The sequence below is a fragment of the Mesoplodon bidens genome, assembly GCF_964165515.1.
Source record: "Mesoplodon bidens genome assembly, chromosome: 7".
NCBI lineage: Eukaryota > Metazoa > Chordata > Mammalia > Artiodactyla > Ziphiidae > Mesoplodon > Mesoplodon bidens.
Window position 1 is genome coordinate 63,770,954 of NC_138164.1, and position 16,695 is coordinate 63,787,648.

The following is a 16,695-nucleotide window of genomic DNA, read 5'->3' on the forward strand; positions in this document are numbered from 1 at the left end:
AGTGATTTCTAGCCCTTGAAGTGGGCTATCCACGCTATCATCACATTCCCATCCTAATGTTGCATCTAATCAGCACTGGTGAGACAGAGGAGGTGGGTGCAAGGACAGGTGAAGAGAAGCACAGTCTGACTAAGATATAAAGCACAGCCAGCGAGCCACATACACCTAGCGCAGAACCAAGATCTTTATAGCAATAGAATTCCACCTTTGTGCTTGGCCAGTCACATACCAGAGGGAAATTCAAAAACCTGGAAAGTGCTTACGTAATTTCTCCAAGATCTCCTCATCAGACATTTTTGGCTTCTTCTTCTGCTTCTCAGTATTCCGTGTCAGAGCATCTGGCGTAGTGGTACTATTCTCAGTAGGTGAAATGGGAGATGTAGCCACATCCCGAGTTGGAGTAATAGGAAGTGGTTCAATCACGGACCGTGTGTATACCTGCATTTTTGGTGCAAAAATTTGGCAAGGCCAGTCTCTCTTAGATGTGTGTGTTAGAACATCCACAGAAGAACAAATCCCAGTAAATTCATCCCTTCTCCTAGGTCAAAATCTATGTTACTCTTCCTCTATACTCAGGCTGTGAGGATGGAATGGCCTTCCTTGCTCTCACTATACACAACAAGGTTTAGTGAGAGTCTGAGCACTTAAGATATTCAGTACAAGTTAGACAACTCTCATTATAAATAGTTTAAAGGACATTCTATCATTAGATGGGAATTCCCTTCATCTGTAAAATTCTATTCTTTCCCAAGCTGAAATGAATATCCTGTATTCCCATAGTACTTTCCACGGCTAATACAACACAACAGTATCTTCATTTGAGTTACTGCCTCTTTAAATCCTGAACCCTCACAGAGAAGGAACAGCAATTGTTCTTCTTTAAGAGGCAGTAACAGTGTAGTCATTTAGATCACAGACTCTGGAACCTGACTGCCTGGACTTAAATCCCAATTCTTATTCTTACCTTGTATGACTTTGGGCAGATTATTTAACTTCTCTATGCTTTAGTTTCCTCATTTGTAAAATGGTGATGTTAGTGATACCTATTTTATAGAGCTGCTGTGTAATAAATTAATTAATGTGTGAAATGAGTAACATCACACCCAAAAGACACTAAGCTTTCAAATTTTGGCAAATATTATTATATTTCTTATTCATTCATTTACTTAATAAACATTTACTGAGAATCTATTCTTTGCTTTGCTGTACAAAATGCTGCCCCATCCACTATTCCTGTGAAGGAAGTCTTAGAGAAAGTCCTAACTGCAAGGCAAAAGGGATAAATGTCAGAAGATACGAGCAAACTGTATACTATTAACGTACAGAAGAAGTGATCATACGTTATACTGCCTTTCCCCAGGAGATGCATCAAGGCATTTATCACCTTTTTTCATAAAAATATCACAACAATTTTTTGGTTAGTCTATAAGCTCTATGAAGACAGGGAATCTGTGTCATTCATTCCTGAGCTCCTATATCTAACCAGTTGCCTAACAGAAAGCAAGCATTCAGGAAAATGTTTGATGAATTGATGAATAAACAAATAGGATTCTTCAGCTGGATCTTGAAGGATGGATATGATTTTAATAGGTAGAAAAGGGAGAGAACTTTCCACATAGTGGAAACAGCAATAAGTCAAGACACAGATCAGAGACTACAGCTTCTTTCCTGACTATTCCAGCATAATGATTTCTTAATTTTCTTTTCTTGTACATGTAGACAAACTATATCCCTGGCACCTAAACCTGTACTTTCATGCCTTCTCCTCCTCCTTTAGTTCTCTTGACATTCCTCCTTAAGGGCATGAACCCTGGCTTTTCCTTCTCTAAAATTCTCTTTTTCTGGCTCCCAACACAGGTCTGCTCACATAAAAAGGTCACTGTGCTATGCTGGAATATAACCTGGACCTGGGGTCAATTACCTGCTTTCAGTTCTAGCTCTTTTGCTTACTTAGAGACTTTGGGTAGATCAATTTACCTCTCCAAATCTCAGCTTCTTCTATAAATTAGGAATTAACAATGTCTTTTTAGAAAGGAATGCTATCAAGATCAAATTTATCAATTCATTCAATACTAACTGCCTTTCTAAAACCTTCCAAGAGCTATGTTAAGCACTGCAAATACATACATATATATATGTATTTGCATATATATATGTGTGTGTATATGTATATGTGTGTGTGTGTATACACACACACACACACACACACGAGTTTGTGGTTTAGTGGGAAAAATTTTTAAATGAACATACTTGCAAAACAAAAAAAACATAGCAATATGAGATATCCTGAGAACTCTCCAATTTTGAAGCTCATTTTCCTTAAAGTGACTTTGTAGCCTACAGAAAGGGTGATTCCACAGATTCTGCTTATAAATTCTAATCCTAAAAGGTCATCTAATCCACCTGAATTTCCTCCACAGCATCTCCATAGTCAGTCAACCAACATCTGCTTGAACACTTCCACGAATTCTCTAACCCAGAGACAATCTTTTTTTGTATTATCACAGAGTTTAAGCCCTAGATCATTCTTTCATTATGAAGCTCTTGTCATGATAAAAAGTCCAAACAAAGAAACACTAGTAGAGTATCATCTGATGAGAGATCAGTGCTCAATGATGCTAAATCATGTAAAAGGCAGATTGCGCCAAGTGAGGGCAGAGGGACCTGGCTATTCAGAGATGCAAGAACCTCAAAAGAAGTTAAATAAAAATCACTGCCAACATCCAGCATCAAGATGCACTCCTGGGCTTCCCTGGTGGTGCAGTGGTTGAGAGTCTGCCTGCCGATGCAGGGGATATGGGTTCATACCCCAGTCCGGGAGGATCCCGCATGTCACGGAGTGGCTGGGCCCGTGAGCCATGGCCGCTGAGCCTGCACGTCCGGAGCCTGTGCTCCGCAACAGGAGAGGCCACAACAGTGAGAGGCCCGCGTACCACCAAAAAAAAAAAAAAAAAAAAAAAAAAAAAATGCACTCCTGATGTCCAGCATATTAATAGCACTAATGTTTTTATAAATTCTCTTGAGTCTTACAGTATCATCGATGATGTACAAAGAGGCTGAACACTGCACATTTAACAGAGAAAAAAAAAATCTATAGCGGGCTAATATATTGTGTCCCAGGAGACTGGAATAATTTATGTTAGTCTTGCACTAAGTAACATTAATTCTGTGTATCTTTCTGTATGTGAATAACAGGCTAAGTAAACTAGGCCCAAGTTGGTACAAAGACCAATTATCTAGGACACTTCGGGACTATGTGCAAACTAATGATAAATAAATACACCACTTCTTGTCTTTAATCAAACAGAAAATACCTTTCAATCAAGGTAATTTGGTGATTTCACCACCTGCAAAATCTAAGGACCGCTACCAGATTATTAAACCTCTAGGCCTCAGCACCCACCCCTCACTCCCCCTCCAAACTCTAATAAATCACAAAGCTGTCCACGTCCCCAAAGACTCACAGATTTTGTGTGCTCTGGGCGTGGAGCAATCACTGGAGGTGGGGTAGCATCATCATCATCATCTTCATCTTCTGAAACTGGTAGCACTGCAGGGGTCTCAGACACCGTCTTCACGTTCTGCGCAGTGGAGAAAAGCCAGATTCCTCATGTCCAGCTGACATGCAACTTAAGCTACCAGAGTCACCAATCTCCCAAAAGAAACCTTCTCCTGACACTCCTTCTGAAATACACATCAGCCTCAAGACTGGCTACCTTCGTGTAGTCTCAGGAACTCAGCCACCTTCCCTCTCTTCTTTTAGATACCACTCCCCACTCAGGCCCTTGGGGGCTTCCTTCTCCCACCTAAAGCCTAACTGTTGGTGGGGAAACCAGCTTACAGCTTCTCTAAGTGCCTAGCCCAATCCAAACCCTGAACACAAGATCATAGTTCCTTCTTCTGTGAATTTTACTCTCTATGCTAAAGAGAGGATAAAGTACAAAATGTAGGGGAGGGATCAAAAGTTTGGGATTTCACAAAGTTTATCATTGTAATTCTTTAGTCCTTTCTGGTATGGTAAGTGGAAGTACTGAGAGGCCTTTCCCTCTCCTTTTCCTTTATGAAAACCTACTGCAACGATTATGCCATCAGGTGCCCTCGCCTCAACGTGGAGATACAGAACATCAGGAGACCTTGTCTCGAGAAGACAATGAGTTTTCCCCCAGATTGGATGCTATCTATTTCATTAAGCTTTGGCCCTGTCCCGGAATGAACCTTACCAGCACCACTAATTGAATATGCCATAATCTCAGCAACTTGATTTTCCCATGTAAACTGTACCAAAGCTGGGCTAAGACTGGCAGGTTTTAGGGCAGGTCCAGGCAAAAAGATCATACCATTACTGTTTATAACACATATTCAAGAGACAAAATAGCTCCAAAACATGAGATTTTTGATAGAGATTAAATGATTACAGTGTAGGGCCAGAGCAGCAAGGGATTTTTTGTATATATTGATATAACTCAACAGTTTCAGATATTTTCAGAGCATCTGCTTTGTGCTCAGTAAGATACTGTGATGGATGCTTTTGATATAAATGTACAAAAATGAAAAAGATGGCCCATGTCCTAAAGCAGCTCACCATATGATGCAGGAGACAGAGGGACAATTCCCTTCTGCTGCCATTTGGGGCCTCTGGAGAGAGGAATGTCAGGAGTCAGAATGACAGGGGATAAGTGAAGGAACTGTCTAGTCAGATGCTAGTCTAGAGCTACTGTGTGGGAGCCTGGTCTTTACTACATTTGACATACTAAGATAAAGAAAACTGGCAAGTTCATAGATTCTAACAGGGCCTCCAGTGCAGGGCATAACTAGAAAACTGCCAGTGACTGGCATATGTAAGCAACTAGCTTTGGTGATCACAGGCAACGAATCCATCCTCTGGGTCTCAAGTCTCATCACTCGAGGAACATGGAAGAATAGGACAGGGATAATTTGAGGGGTGACCCTAAGTCACTTTTAGTTCTAAAATCCAATAGAGGCTCTTCCCTTGTCAAAGCACATATTTTGATATTTTTCTGCTCTAATTTCTTTTCTCCCCAATATTTCACTCAGCAAAATTTAACTAGGAACCCAAAATGGGAATGAGGTTAACTCAGCAGCCTCTTCATCATCAGGTGAAGAGGCCCTAGGGCTGACTAATGTAGACTATAAACACTTGTTTGTTGCCTCCTAAAACTCTATAAAGAAGGGGATTTCATCACCTTTCTTAGCAACACATTCTGTTTTCCACAGGTGATGGCTTTGTGTGGTAGTATTAACAACTACCAGAATCAAGAGATTTAGGTTTTTGTCCCAGATTTTTATTTCTTATCCCTGTGTTCTTTGGCAAGGCTGTCCCACTCTAAGCTACAGTTTCTCATCCATAAAATGGAGGTGATGACAGAAGCTCTCTGCCTACCTCAGAGGGCCACTGGAAGAAATGAAGTGATGTGAGTATACAAGCACTTTGTAAATAGCAAGGGGCTAGAAAGATGTAAGGAATCAATTAAATTATCATTATGTTTAATAACCACAAACCTCTTTTTTAAGAAGTGACTTCAACTCACCCATTCATTCACTGTGTACCAGGCTCTATTCAAAGCTCTGGGGCTATACTGAAGAACAAATTAGATAAAGTGCCTGGTTTTATGGATTACATTTAAGAAGATACAGTCAAAATTAATCACCAACTGCCAGGCAGTAATAAGATAAACATAGGAGAATAGAGATTGGTTGAGGGTAGGGAATTATTACTTTACATAGAGTAGTCATGGAAAGGCCTCTCTAATGGCCTGAATGAAATGAGAAAATGAGCCATCAGACCCTCTGGGAAAAGAATATTCCTGGCAGATGGAAGAAATACAAAGACTCTGAGAGAAGGGGACATGCTTGGTGTGTTCCCAAAACCTCCAGGTGCCTACCTATACTACTGAGAAGTGCTTATGATTTTAAAACTGCTGAACTTTGGGTAAAAACATAGGAATCTCTGATGTTCTGGCCCAGGATTGCTCCCATCAATCCCACCCTAGCTCCATCAGAGGAGGGGTTCTTCCAGGACGAGGTAGGCTGTAACTATGGGACCCAAGAGGGCTTACATTCATTTGAAGCAGTGGGCAATGCCCAGGCCCAGTGGTGCCATCAGTGGAAGTGACCTCCCAGAGGTAGTAGCAGGAGAGTGTCAACTACTACTAGCCTGGGGTTGCAATCCTGAATAAGGCAGACAAATTCTGGCCAAAGGTACAGCAGGCACTAGAGAGAGGCCCGATACTAGTCATACATGCCTGGCTCTGTGCATGTACATAAAAACTTCAGAAGAGCCAAGCAGAAAGTAAAAGTTTCTGGACAGCCCTGAAAGAGGTCTCAATAATTAGCAAGGATATAGATTTTAACAACACTATCAATCAACTCAACCTAACTGACATGTACAAAACTTTCCACCCAAGTTCTACAGAACACACATTACTTTCAACCACTTATGGATAATTCTTCAGATAGAACATATGCTGGGCCATAAAACACATCTCAATAAATTGTGAATGACTGAAAACACACAAAATGTATTCTTTAGGGCTTCCCTGGTGGCGCAGTGGTTGAGAGTCCACCTGCTGATGCAGGAGACACGGGTTCGTGCCCCGGTCCGGGAAGATCCCACATGCCGCGGAGCGGCTGGGCCCGTGAGCCATGGCTGCTGAGCCTGCGTGTCCGGAGCCTGTGCTCTGCAATGGGGGAGGCCACAACAGTGAGAGGCCCATGTACCGCAAAAAAAAAAAAAAAAAAAAAAAAAAAATGTATTCTTTAACCACAGTAGAGTTAAATTAGAGATAAACAACAAAAAGGAAATTTCTCCAAAGAAGATAAACAAATGCCAAAAAGCACATGAAAAGATGCTCAACATCATTATTAGGAAACGCAAATCAAAACCACAATGAGATACCACTTCATATCCACTGAGATGGCTATAATCAAAAGACAAACAATAGGGACTTCCCTGGTGGTCCAGTGGCTAAGACTCCACGCTCCCAATGCAAGGGGCCCAGGTTCAATCCCTGGTCAGGGAACTAGATCCCACATGCCACAACTAAAGATTCCACATGCCGCAACTAAAAGATCCCGCATGCTGCAACTAAAAAGATCCCGCACGTGGCAATGAAGATCCCCATGCCACAACTAAGACCCGATGCAGTCAAATAAATAAATAAATATTTTTTAAAAAAGACAGACAATAACAAATGTGGGGGAAGATATGGAGAAATTAGAAGCCTCCTAATGTTGGTGGGACTGTAAAAAGGTGCAGCCACTGTGGAACACAGCCTAGCAGCTCCTCAAAAGGTTAAACATAGAGTCACCATATGACTCAGAAATTCTACTCCTAGGTATATACCAAATAGAAATGAAAACATAGATCCACACCAAAACTTGTACATGAATGTTAGTATGAGCATTATTTAGAATAGCCAAAAAGAAGAAACAAGCCAAATGCCCATCAACTGATAAATGTAAAAAATGTAGTATATCAATACAATAGAATATTACTCAGACATAAAAAGGAATCGTGCTGATACATGCTACAACACGGATGAACCTCACAAGCTTTTAAGTGAAAGAAGCTAGACACAAAAGACTACATGTTATACAAGTCCATTTATATAAAATGTCTAGAAAAGGTAAATTTATACAGACAGAAAGAAGATCAGTGGTTTCCTAGGGTTGGGCGTGGGAGTTTGAATGAAGTGTAAATGAGTACAAGGGAACTTTTGTGGTGGTGGCAATATTCTAAAACTAGACTAGTGATAGTTGCACAAGTCTATAAATTTAATAAAATCATTGAACTGTACAATCAGTGTGGGTGAATTTTATGGTATGTAAATAACACCTCAATAATGCTGCCTTTTAAAAGTTAAATTTTTAAATTATATGTAAAACCAGTAGGTTCTCATTATACATTTCATATAATACAGATATATACGGAGTTAAAAGTGAAAATTCCTCAGGAATGCCTGACAAAGATGGCAGATTGAACACAGGCATCTATTTCTTAAAACCTCACTAGAACTATTATAAATGAATGGCCTTTTAAAGGCATTAAACCCAAAGGTTGGAGAGAACAGGATAGGAGCCAAGATTAGCAAAGGAGGCAATGACTGATGGATGAGCAGTAACTGTCAAGGAGAATGAATCCAAAGCTGATGGTAGGCAAACCTGAAAACCAATCTACATATCTATGCTGCAAAATCAAGGCAAGGTAAAACAGAGTAAATATTTTTATTTATTTATTTTTTTTTTTCAGAGTAAATATTTTTAAAAACAGAGAATCAGTCCAGGAAGTCTAAAAAAACAGGAGTTCCAGAAAGAGAAAACATAGAAAAGAGGGGAAGATATCATCAATGAAATAATTCAAGAAAATTTCCTAAAACTGAAGCCTTGAGTCCAGGTTGAAAGAGTCCACAAAGCTCCTCACAAATTAAGTAGGTGAATATAGGGATGTAATTATGAAATTTCAAAGCAGTGGTGACAACAAAGATGCTACAAACTTCCCAAGTGAAAAATAAAAAATAGGTCAGATGCAAAGATGCAGGAATAAATAGCTTTGAACTTGAACAGCCAATGCTAAAAGCTAGATGACAAAAGGGCAATGTTTTCCAAATACTGGTAGAAAATTATTTTCAACCCAGAATTCCATAGTCAGCCAAATATCAATCAAATGGTAGAGTAGAATAGAGGCGCTCCATTTTGAGACCTGAAAGATATTAAATATTTACTTTCTCAAAGCTACTGGAAGATGGACTCCACCAAACTGGGAAGCCAACTAAAAATGAAGAAGCACTGCACAGAGAAATTCCAATACAGAAATTTCAAAGACAATAGTCTTAATCTTCTAATCCTCTAATTCTTCCTGAATCTCCTTGAATAATCTTCTGTGTCCCTTATTCTCATATTTTCCATGTGTTTTTATATTTTATATCAATAATCCATTCTTACGTGCATTTTTTAATCCTTGGGAAGTTGTTTCTTCAACTATATTTTTAATTTCTAAGAATTCTTTTTTTATCCTCTGATCTACCTGAAGTGTGTTTTTGTGGATGCAACATCTATAGAACCTCTCAATATATTAGATTTTTTAAAACTTTCTTTCCTGAATTATCAATTTCCTCTGGGGTCAGTTTTATTTCTTTTTCTTGGTCCTTCTCTTTAATGCTTTGTTTCTCTCAAATGTTTAGAGATCCTTGGCTCTCCCCTCATATTTATCAGTGAAAAACCATATTAATTAGTGTATGCGTCTAGCATGAGTTTCCTCTGTAGTTGTGTAAGTCTATTTCTCTGCTGTCCCCTCCTCTGAATGGGAGGTCTGATGCAGTCCGTACGTGAGTTATACAGCTGTGGTAACTGGCAGGCATCACTTTAGGGTGAGCTGCCATGGAAGAGTATGTATGGTATGTATACCTCTCCTCCCAGTTATCAAAAGCATCAGAAATTTATCCTTGGGATGCAGAAATTTAATGTATTTTCTTCCACTGCAGAGCTACTTCTCCTTTTTCCTCTATTTACGCCTGTTGTAGAGATCTGTAGTTAACTCCAGTTCTGCTCTGCTTCTCTCTCTTCTCTCCCTGTACCCACACCAGGCATTTTCCTCAAGTAGGCAGTTTACTTTCTTCAGAGAAATATCTGGTTTAAGCTTAGGATCAACCTTCTGGTACCTTATGCTCACTGTAACATGGACACTGCCCCTGCTGTTTCACTTAAAGAATTTAATTTACTCTTGAAGATGACCCAAGACTCCTTCCTGTTTTTTATATATATTCTCTCAGATCATTTTCTCTTGACCTACTCTTATCTTCCTAGGATATTTGTCTTCCACATACATACAGCAGCTGTGCTTTCGGCTGCTCCAATCAATCTGATCTTATCTGCTTTCTACCTCCCATGAATCCCGACAGTGGTTTATTAACATCCTGTTTTTGTTTTGGAGCACTGTTTTGAATTCATTTTTTATGTATCTTTTCTGAAATTAAGAAATTTAGTATAGCAGGAGAGATAAATATAAGAATTCACCCCACTACACTGACCCAATTTCCAGAGGAATCTTTCTAAGATGGTAGTTTAGACTAAAATGCACATCTAACTATCTCACTTAAAATACTTCCGATTTAAAATATTTCCTTAGGAGACCTTCAAGATGGCGGAGGAGTAAGACATGGAGATCACCTTCCTCCCCACAAATACATTAGAAATCCATCTACGTGTGGAACAACTCCTACAGAACACCTACTGAACGCTGGCAGAAGATCTCAGACTTCCCAAAAGGCAAGAAATTCCCCACGCACCCGGGTAGGGCAAAAGAAAAAGGAAAAAAGAGAGACAAAAGAATAGGGACAGGACCTGAACCTCTGGGAGGGAGCTGTGAAGGAGGAAAAGTTTCCACACACTAGGAAGCCACTTCACTGGTGGAGAGGGGGGTGGGGGTGGGAAGCTTTGGAGCCACGGAGGAGAGCGCAGCAACAGGGGTGCAGAGGGCAAAGCAGAGAAATTCCCGCACAGAGGATCAGTGCTGACCAGCACTCACCAGCCCGAGAGGCTTGTCAGCTCACCTGCTGGGATGGGTCGGGGCTGGCAGCTGAGGCTCGGACCTCGGAGGTCAGATCCCAGGGAGAGGACTGGGGTTGGCTGTGTGAACACAGCCTGAAGGGGCTAGTGCACCACAGCTAGCCATGAGGGAGTCCAGGAAAAAGTCTGGGGCTGCCGAAGAGTCAAGAGACCATTGCTTCGGGGTGCCCGAGGAGAGGGGATTCAGAGCACCGCCTAAACGAGCTCCAGAGACAGGTGCAAGCCACGGCTATCAGCATGGGCACCAGAGATGGGCATGAAACACTAAGGCTGCTGCTGCAGCCACCAACAAGCCTGTGTGCAAGCATAGGTCACTATCCACACCTCCCCTCCAGGGAGCCTCTGCAGCCCAACAATGCCAGGGTCCCGTGATCCAGGGACAATTTCCTCAAGAGAAAACACAGCACGCCTCAGGCTGTGGCAACATCATGCTGGCCTGTGACGCCGCAGGCTCGCCCCACATTCCGTACCCCTCGCTCCCCACCCCCGGCCTGAGTGAGCCAGAGCCCCCTAATCAGCTGCTCCTTTAACCCCGTCCTCTCTGAGTGAAGAACAAAAACCCTCAGGTGACCTACATGCAGAGGCGGGGCCAAATCCAATGCTGAACCCCAGGAACTGTGAGAACAAAGAAGAGAAAGGGAAATTTCTCTCAGCAGCCTCAGGAGCAGCGGATTAAATCTCTACAATCAACTTGATGTACCCCGCATCTGTGGAATACCTCAATAGACAAAAAATCATCCCAAAATTGAGGCGGTGAACTTTGGGAGCAACGATATATACATTTTTTTATTCTTTCTCTTTTTACCATATGCTTGACGGGGTCTTGATGCTCACACCGGGTGTCAGGCCTGTGGCTCTGAGGTGGGAGAGCTGAGTTCAGGACATTGGTCCACCAGAGACCTCCTAGCTTCATATAATATCAAATAGCAAAAGCTCTCCCAGAGATCTCCATCTCAACGCTAAGACCCAGCACCACTCAATGACCAGCACGCTACAATGCTGGACACCCTAGGCCAAACAATTAGCAAGACAGGAACACAACCCCACCCATTAGCAGAGAGGCTGCGTAAAATCATAAGGTCACAGACACCCCAAAACACACCACTGGATGGGGTCCTGCCCATCAGAAAGAGAAGATCCAGCCTCATCCACCACAACACAGGCACCAGTCCCCTCCACCAGGAAGCCTACACAACCCACTGAACCAAACTTACCCACTGGGGGCAGACACCAAAAACAACGGGAACTACAAACCTGTGGAACAGAGACCCCAAACACAGTAAGTTAAACAAAATGAGAAGACAGAGAAACACACAGCAGATGAAGGAGCAAGGTAAAAACCCACCAGAACAAACAAATGAAGAGGAAATAGGCAGTCTACCTGAAAAAATATTCAGAGTAATGATAGTAAAGATGATTCAAAATCTTGGAAATAGAATGGAGAAAATACAAGAAATGTTTAACAAGGACTAGAAGAACTAAAGAGCAAACAAACAATGATGAACAACAAAATAAATGAAATTAAAAATTTTCTAGAAGGAATCAATAGCACAATAACTGAGGCAGAAAAACGGATAAGTGACCTGCAGGATAAAATAGTGGAAATAACGACCACAGAGCAGAATACAGAAAAAAGAATGAAAAGAATTGAAGATAGACTCAGAGACCTCTGGGACAACATTAAAGGCACCAACATTCGAATTATAGAGGTCCCAGATGAAGAAGAAAAAAAGAAAGGGTCTGAGAAAATCTTTCAAGAGATTATAGTTGAAAACTTCCCTAATATGGGAAAGGAAATAGTCAGTCAAGCCCAGGAAGCACAGAGAGTCCCATACAGGATAAATGCAAGGAGAAACAGGCCAAGACACATATTAATCAAACTACCAAAAATTAAATACAAAGAGAAAATAGTATAAGCAGCAAGGGAAAAACAACGAATAACATATAAGGGAATGCCCATAAGGTTAACAGCTGAACTTTCAGCAGAAATTCTGTAAGCCAGAAGGGAGTGGCAGAACATATTTAAAGAGATGAAAGGGAAAAACCTACAACCAAGATTATCCTACACAGCCAGGATCTCATTCAGATTCAATGGAGAAATTAAAACCTTTACAGAAAACCAAAAGCTAAGAAAATTCAGCACCACCAAACCAGCTTTACAACAAATGCTAAATGAACTTCTCTAGGCAGGAAACACAACAGAAGGAAAAGACCTAAACTAACAAACCCAAAACAATTAAGAAAATGGTAAAAGAACATACATCGATAATTACCTTAGGGGTAAACAGATTAAATGCTCCAACCAAAAGACAAAGACTGGCTGAATGGATACAAAAACAAGACCCATATATATGCTGTCTACAAGAGACCCACTTCAGACCTAGGGACACATACCGACTGCAAGTGAGGGGATAGAAAAAGATATTCCATGCAAATGGAAATCAAGAGAAAGCTGGAGTAGCAATTCTCATTCAGACAAAATAGACTGTGAAATAAAGACTATTACAAAAGACAAGGAAGGACACTACATAATGGTGAAGGGATCAATACAAGAAGATATAACAATTGTAAATATTTATGTAACCAACATAGGAGCACCTCAGTATATAAGGCAAATGCTAACAGCCATAAAAGGGGAAATTGACAGTAACACAATCATAGTAGGGGACCTTAACACCTCACTTTCACCAATGGACAGATCATCCAAAATGAAAATAAATAAGGAAACACAAGCTTTAAATGACACATTAAACAAGATGGACTTAATTGATATTTATAGGACATTCCATCCAAAAACAACAGAATACACTTTCTTCACAAGTGCTCATGGAACATGTCCAGGATAGATCATATCTTGGGTCACAAATCAAGCTTTGGTAAATTTAAGAAGACTGAAATCATATCAAGTATCTTTTCCAACCACAATGCTATGAGACTAGATATCAATTACAGGAAAAAATCTGTAAAAAATACAAACACATGGAGGCTAAATAATACACTTCTAAATAACCAAGAGGTCACTGAAGAAACCATAGAGGAATTCAAAAAATACCTAGAAATAAATGACAATCAAAACACAATGACCGAAAACCTATGGGATGCAGCAAAAGCAGTTCTAAGAGGGAAGTTTATAGCAATACAATCCTACCTCAAGAAACAAGAAACATCTCAAATAAGCAACCTAACCTTACACCTAAAGCAGTTAGAGAAAGAACAAAAAAACCCCAGTGTTAGTAGAAAGAAAGAAATCATAAAGATCAGATCAGAAATAAATGAAATAGAAAGAAGGAAACAATAGCAAAGATCAATAAAACTAAAAGGTGGTTCTTTGAGAAGATAAACAAAATTGATAAACCATTAGCCAGACTCATCAAGAAAAAAAGGGAGAAGACTCAAATCAATAGAATTAGAAATGAAAAAGGAAAAGTAACAACTGACACTGCAGAAATACAAAGGATCATGAGAGATTACTACAAGCAACTGTATGCCAATAAAATGGACAATCTGGAAGAAATGAACAAATTGTTAGAAAAGCACAACCTTCTCAGACTGAACCAGGAAGAAACAGAAAATATAAACAGACCAATCACAAGCACTGAAAGTGAGACTCTGATTAAAAATCTTCCAACAAACAAAAGCCCAGGACCAGATGGCTTCACAGGCGAATTCTCTCAAAAATTTAGAGAAGAGCTAACACCTATCCTTCTCAAACTCTTCCAAAATATAGCAGAGGGAGGAACACTCCCAAACTCCTTCTATGAGACCACCATCACCCTGATACCAAAACCAGACAAAGATGTGACAAAGAAAGAAAACTACAGGCCAATATCACTGATGTACATAGATTCAAAAATCCTCAACAAAATTCTAGCAAACAGAATCTAACAGCACATTAAAAGGATCATACACCATGATCAAATGGGGCTTATCCCAGGAATGCAAGGATTCTTCAATATACGCAAATCAATCAATGTGATACACCACATTAACAAATTGAAAGATAAAAACCATATGGTCATCTCAATAGACGCAGGAAAAGCTTTTGACAAAATTCAACACTCATTTATGATAAAAACTGTCGGAAAGTAGGCATAGAGGGAACTTACCTCAACATAATAAAGGCCATATATGACAAACCCACAGTCAACATCGTTCTCAATGGTGAAAAACTAAAACCATTTCCACTAAGATCAAGAACAAGACAAGGTTGTCCACGCTCACCACTATTATTCAATATAGTTTTGAAAGTTTTAACCACAGCAATCAGAGAAGAAAAAGAAACAAAAGGAATCCAAATCAGAAAAGAAGAAGTAAAGCCATCACTGTTTGCAGATGACATGATACTATACATAGGGATCCTAAAGATGCTACCAGAAAACTACTAGAGCTAATCAATGAATTTGGTAAAGTAGCAGGATACAAAATTAATGCACGGAAATCCCTTGCATTCCTATACACTAATGAAGAAAAATCGGAAAGAGAAATTAAGGAAACACTCCCATTTACCACTTCAACAAAAGAATAAAATGCCTAGGAATAAACCTACCTAAGGTGACAAAAGAACTGTATGCAAAAACTATAAGACACTGATGAAAAAAATTAAAGATGATACAAACAGATGGATCGATATACTATGTTTTTGGATTGGAAGATTCAACATTGTGAAAATGACTATACTGCCCAAAGCAATCTACAGATTCAATGCAATCCCTATCAAACTACCAATGGCATTTTTCAGAGAACTAGAACAAAAAATTGCACCATTTTTATGGAAACACAAAAGACCCCGAATAGCCAAAGCTATCTTGAGAAAGAAAAACGGAGCTGGAGGAATCAGGCTCCCTGACTTCAGACTATATACTACAAAGCTACAGTAATCAAGACAGTATGGTACTGGCACAAAAACAGAAATATAGATCAATGGAACAGGACAGAAAGCCCAGAGATAAACCCATGCACTTATGGTCACCTTATCTTCGATAAAGGAGGCAAGAATATACAATGGAGAAAAGACAGCCTCTTCAGTAAGTGGTGCTGGGAAAACTGGACAACTACATGTAAAAGAATGAAATTAGAACACTCCCTAACACCATACACAAAAATAAACTCCAAATGGATTAAAGGCCTAAATGTAAGGCCAGGCACTATAAAACTCTGAGAGGAAAACAGGCAGAACACTCTACGACATAAATCACAGCATGATCCTTTTTGACCCACCTCCTAGAGCAATGGAAATAAAAACAAAATAAACAAATGGGACCTAATGAAACTTAAAAGCTTTTTGCACAGCAAAGGAAACCATAAACAAGATGAAAAGACAACTCTCAGAATGGGAGAAAATATTTGCAAATGAAGCAACTAACAAAGGATTAATCTCCAAAATTTACAAGCAGCTCATGCAGCTCAATATCAAAAAAACAAACAACCCAATCCAAAAATGGGCAGAAGACCTCAACAGTCATTTCTCCAAAGAAGATATACAGATTGCCAACAAACACATGAAAGGATGCTCAACATCACTAATCATTAGAGAAATGCAAATCAAAACTACAGTGAGGTATCACCTCACACCAATCAGAATGGCAATCATCAAAAAATCTACAAACAATAAATGCTGGAAAGGGTGTGGAGAAAAGGGAACACTCTTGCACTGTTAGTGGGAATGTAAATTTACACAGCCACTATGGAGAACAGTATGGAGGCTCCTTAAAACACTAAAAATAGAACTACCATACGACCCAGCAATCCCACTAGTGGACATATACCCTGAGAAAACCATAATTCAAAAACAGTCATGTACCACAATGTTCACTGCAGCTCTATTTACAATAGCCAGGACATGGAAGCAACCTAAGTGCCCATCGACAGATGAATGGATAAAGAAGATGTGGTGTATATATACAATGGAATATTACTCAGCCATAAAAAGAAACGAAATTGAGTTGTCTGTAGTGAGGTGAATGGACCTAGAGTCTGTCATACAGAGTGAAGTAAGTCAGAAGAGAAAAACAAATACCGTATGCTAACACATATATATGGAGTCTAAAAAAAAATGGTTCTGAAGAACCTAGGGGCAGGCCAGGAATAAAGTCGCAGACATAGAGAATGGAC

The 16,695-nt window shown here is 39.9% G+C and overlaps 1 protein-coding gene across 12 annotated transcripts in view; it reads right to left on the reverse strand.

Moving 5' to 3' along the window:
- The window catches only part of PAK1 (p21 (RAC1) activated kinase 1), a 236,681-nt gene that overhangs the window by 27,677 nt on the left and 192,309 nt on the right, over nucleotides 1-16,695 (reverse strand). For all 12 annotated transcript variants that reach the window (XM_081241109.1, XM_081241114.1, XM_081241110.1 and 9 more), the window contains 2 exons: nucleotides 3,465-3,581; nucleotides 264-438 (listed from right to left, as the gene is read on the reverse strand). In XM_081241109.1, coding sequence (XP_081097235.1) covers nucleotides 264-438; nucleotides 3,465-3,581 — 292 coding nt within the window. The remainder of the gene's footprint in view (nucleotides 1-263; nucleotides 439-3,464; nucleotides 3,582-16,695) is intronic.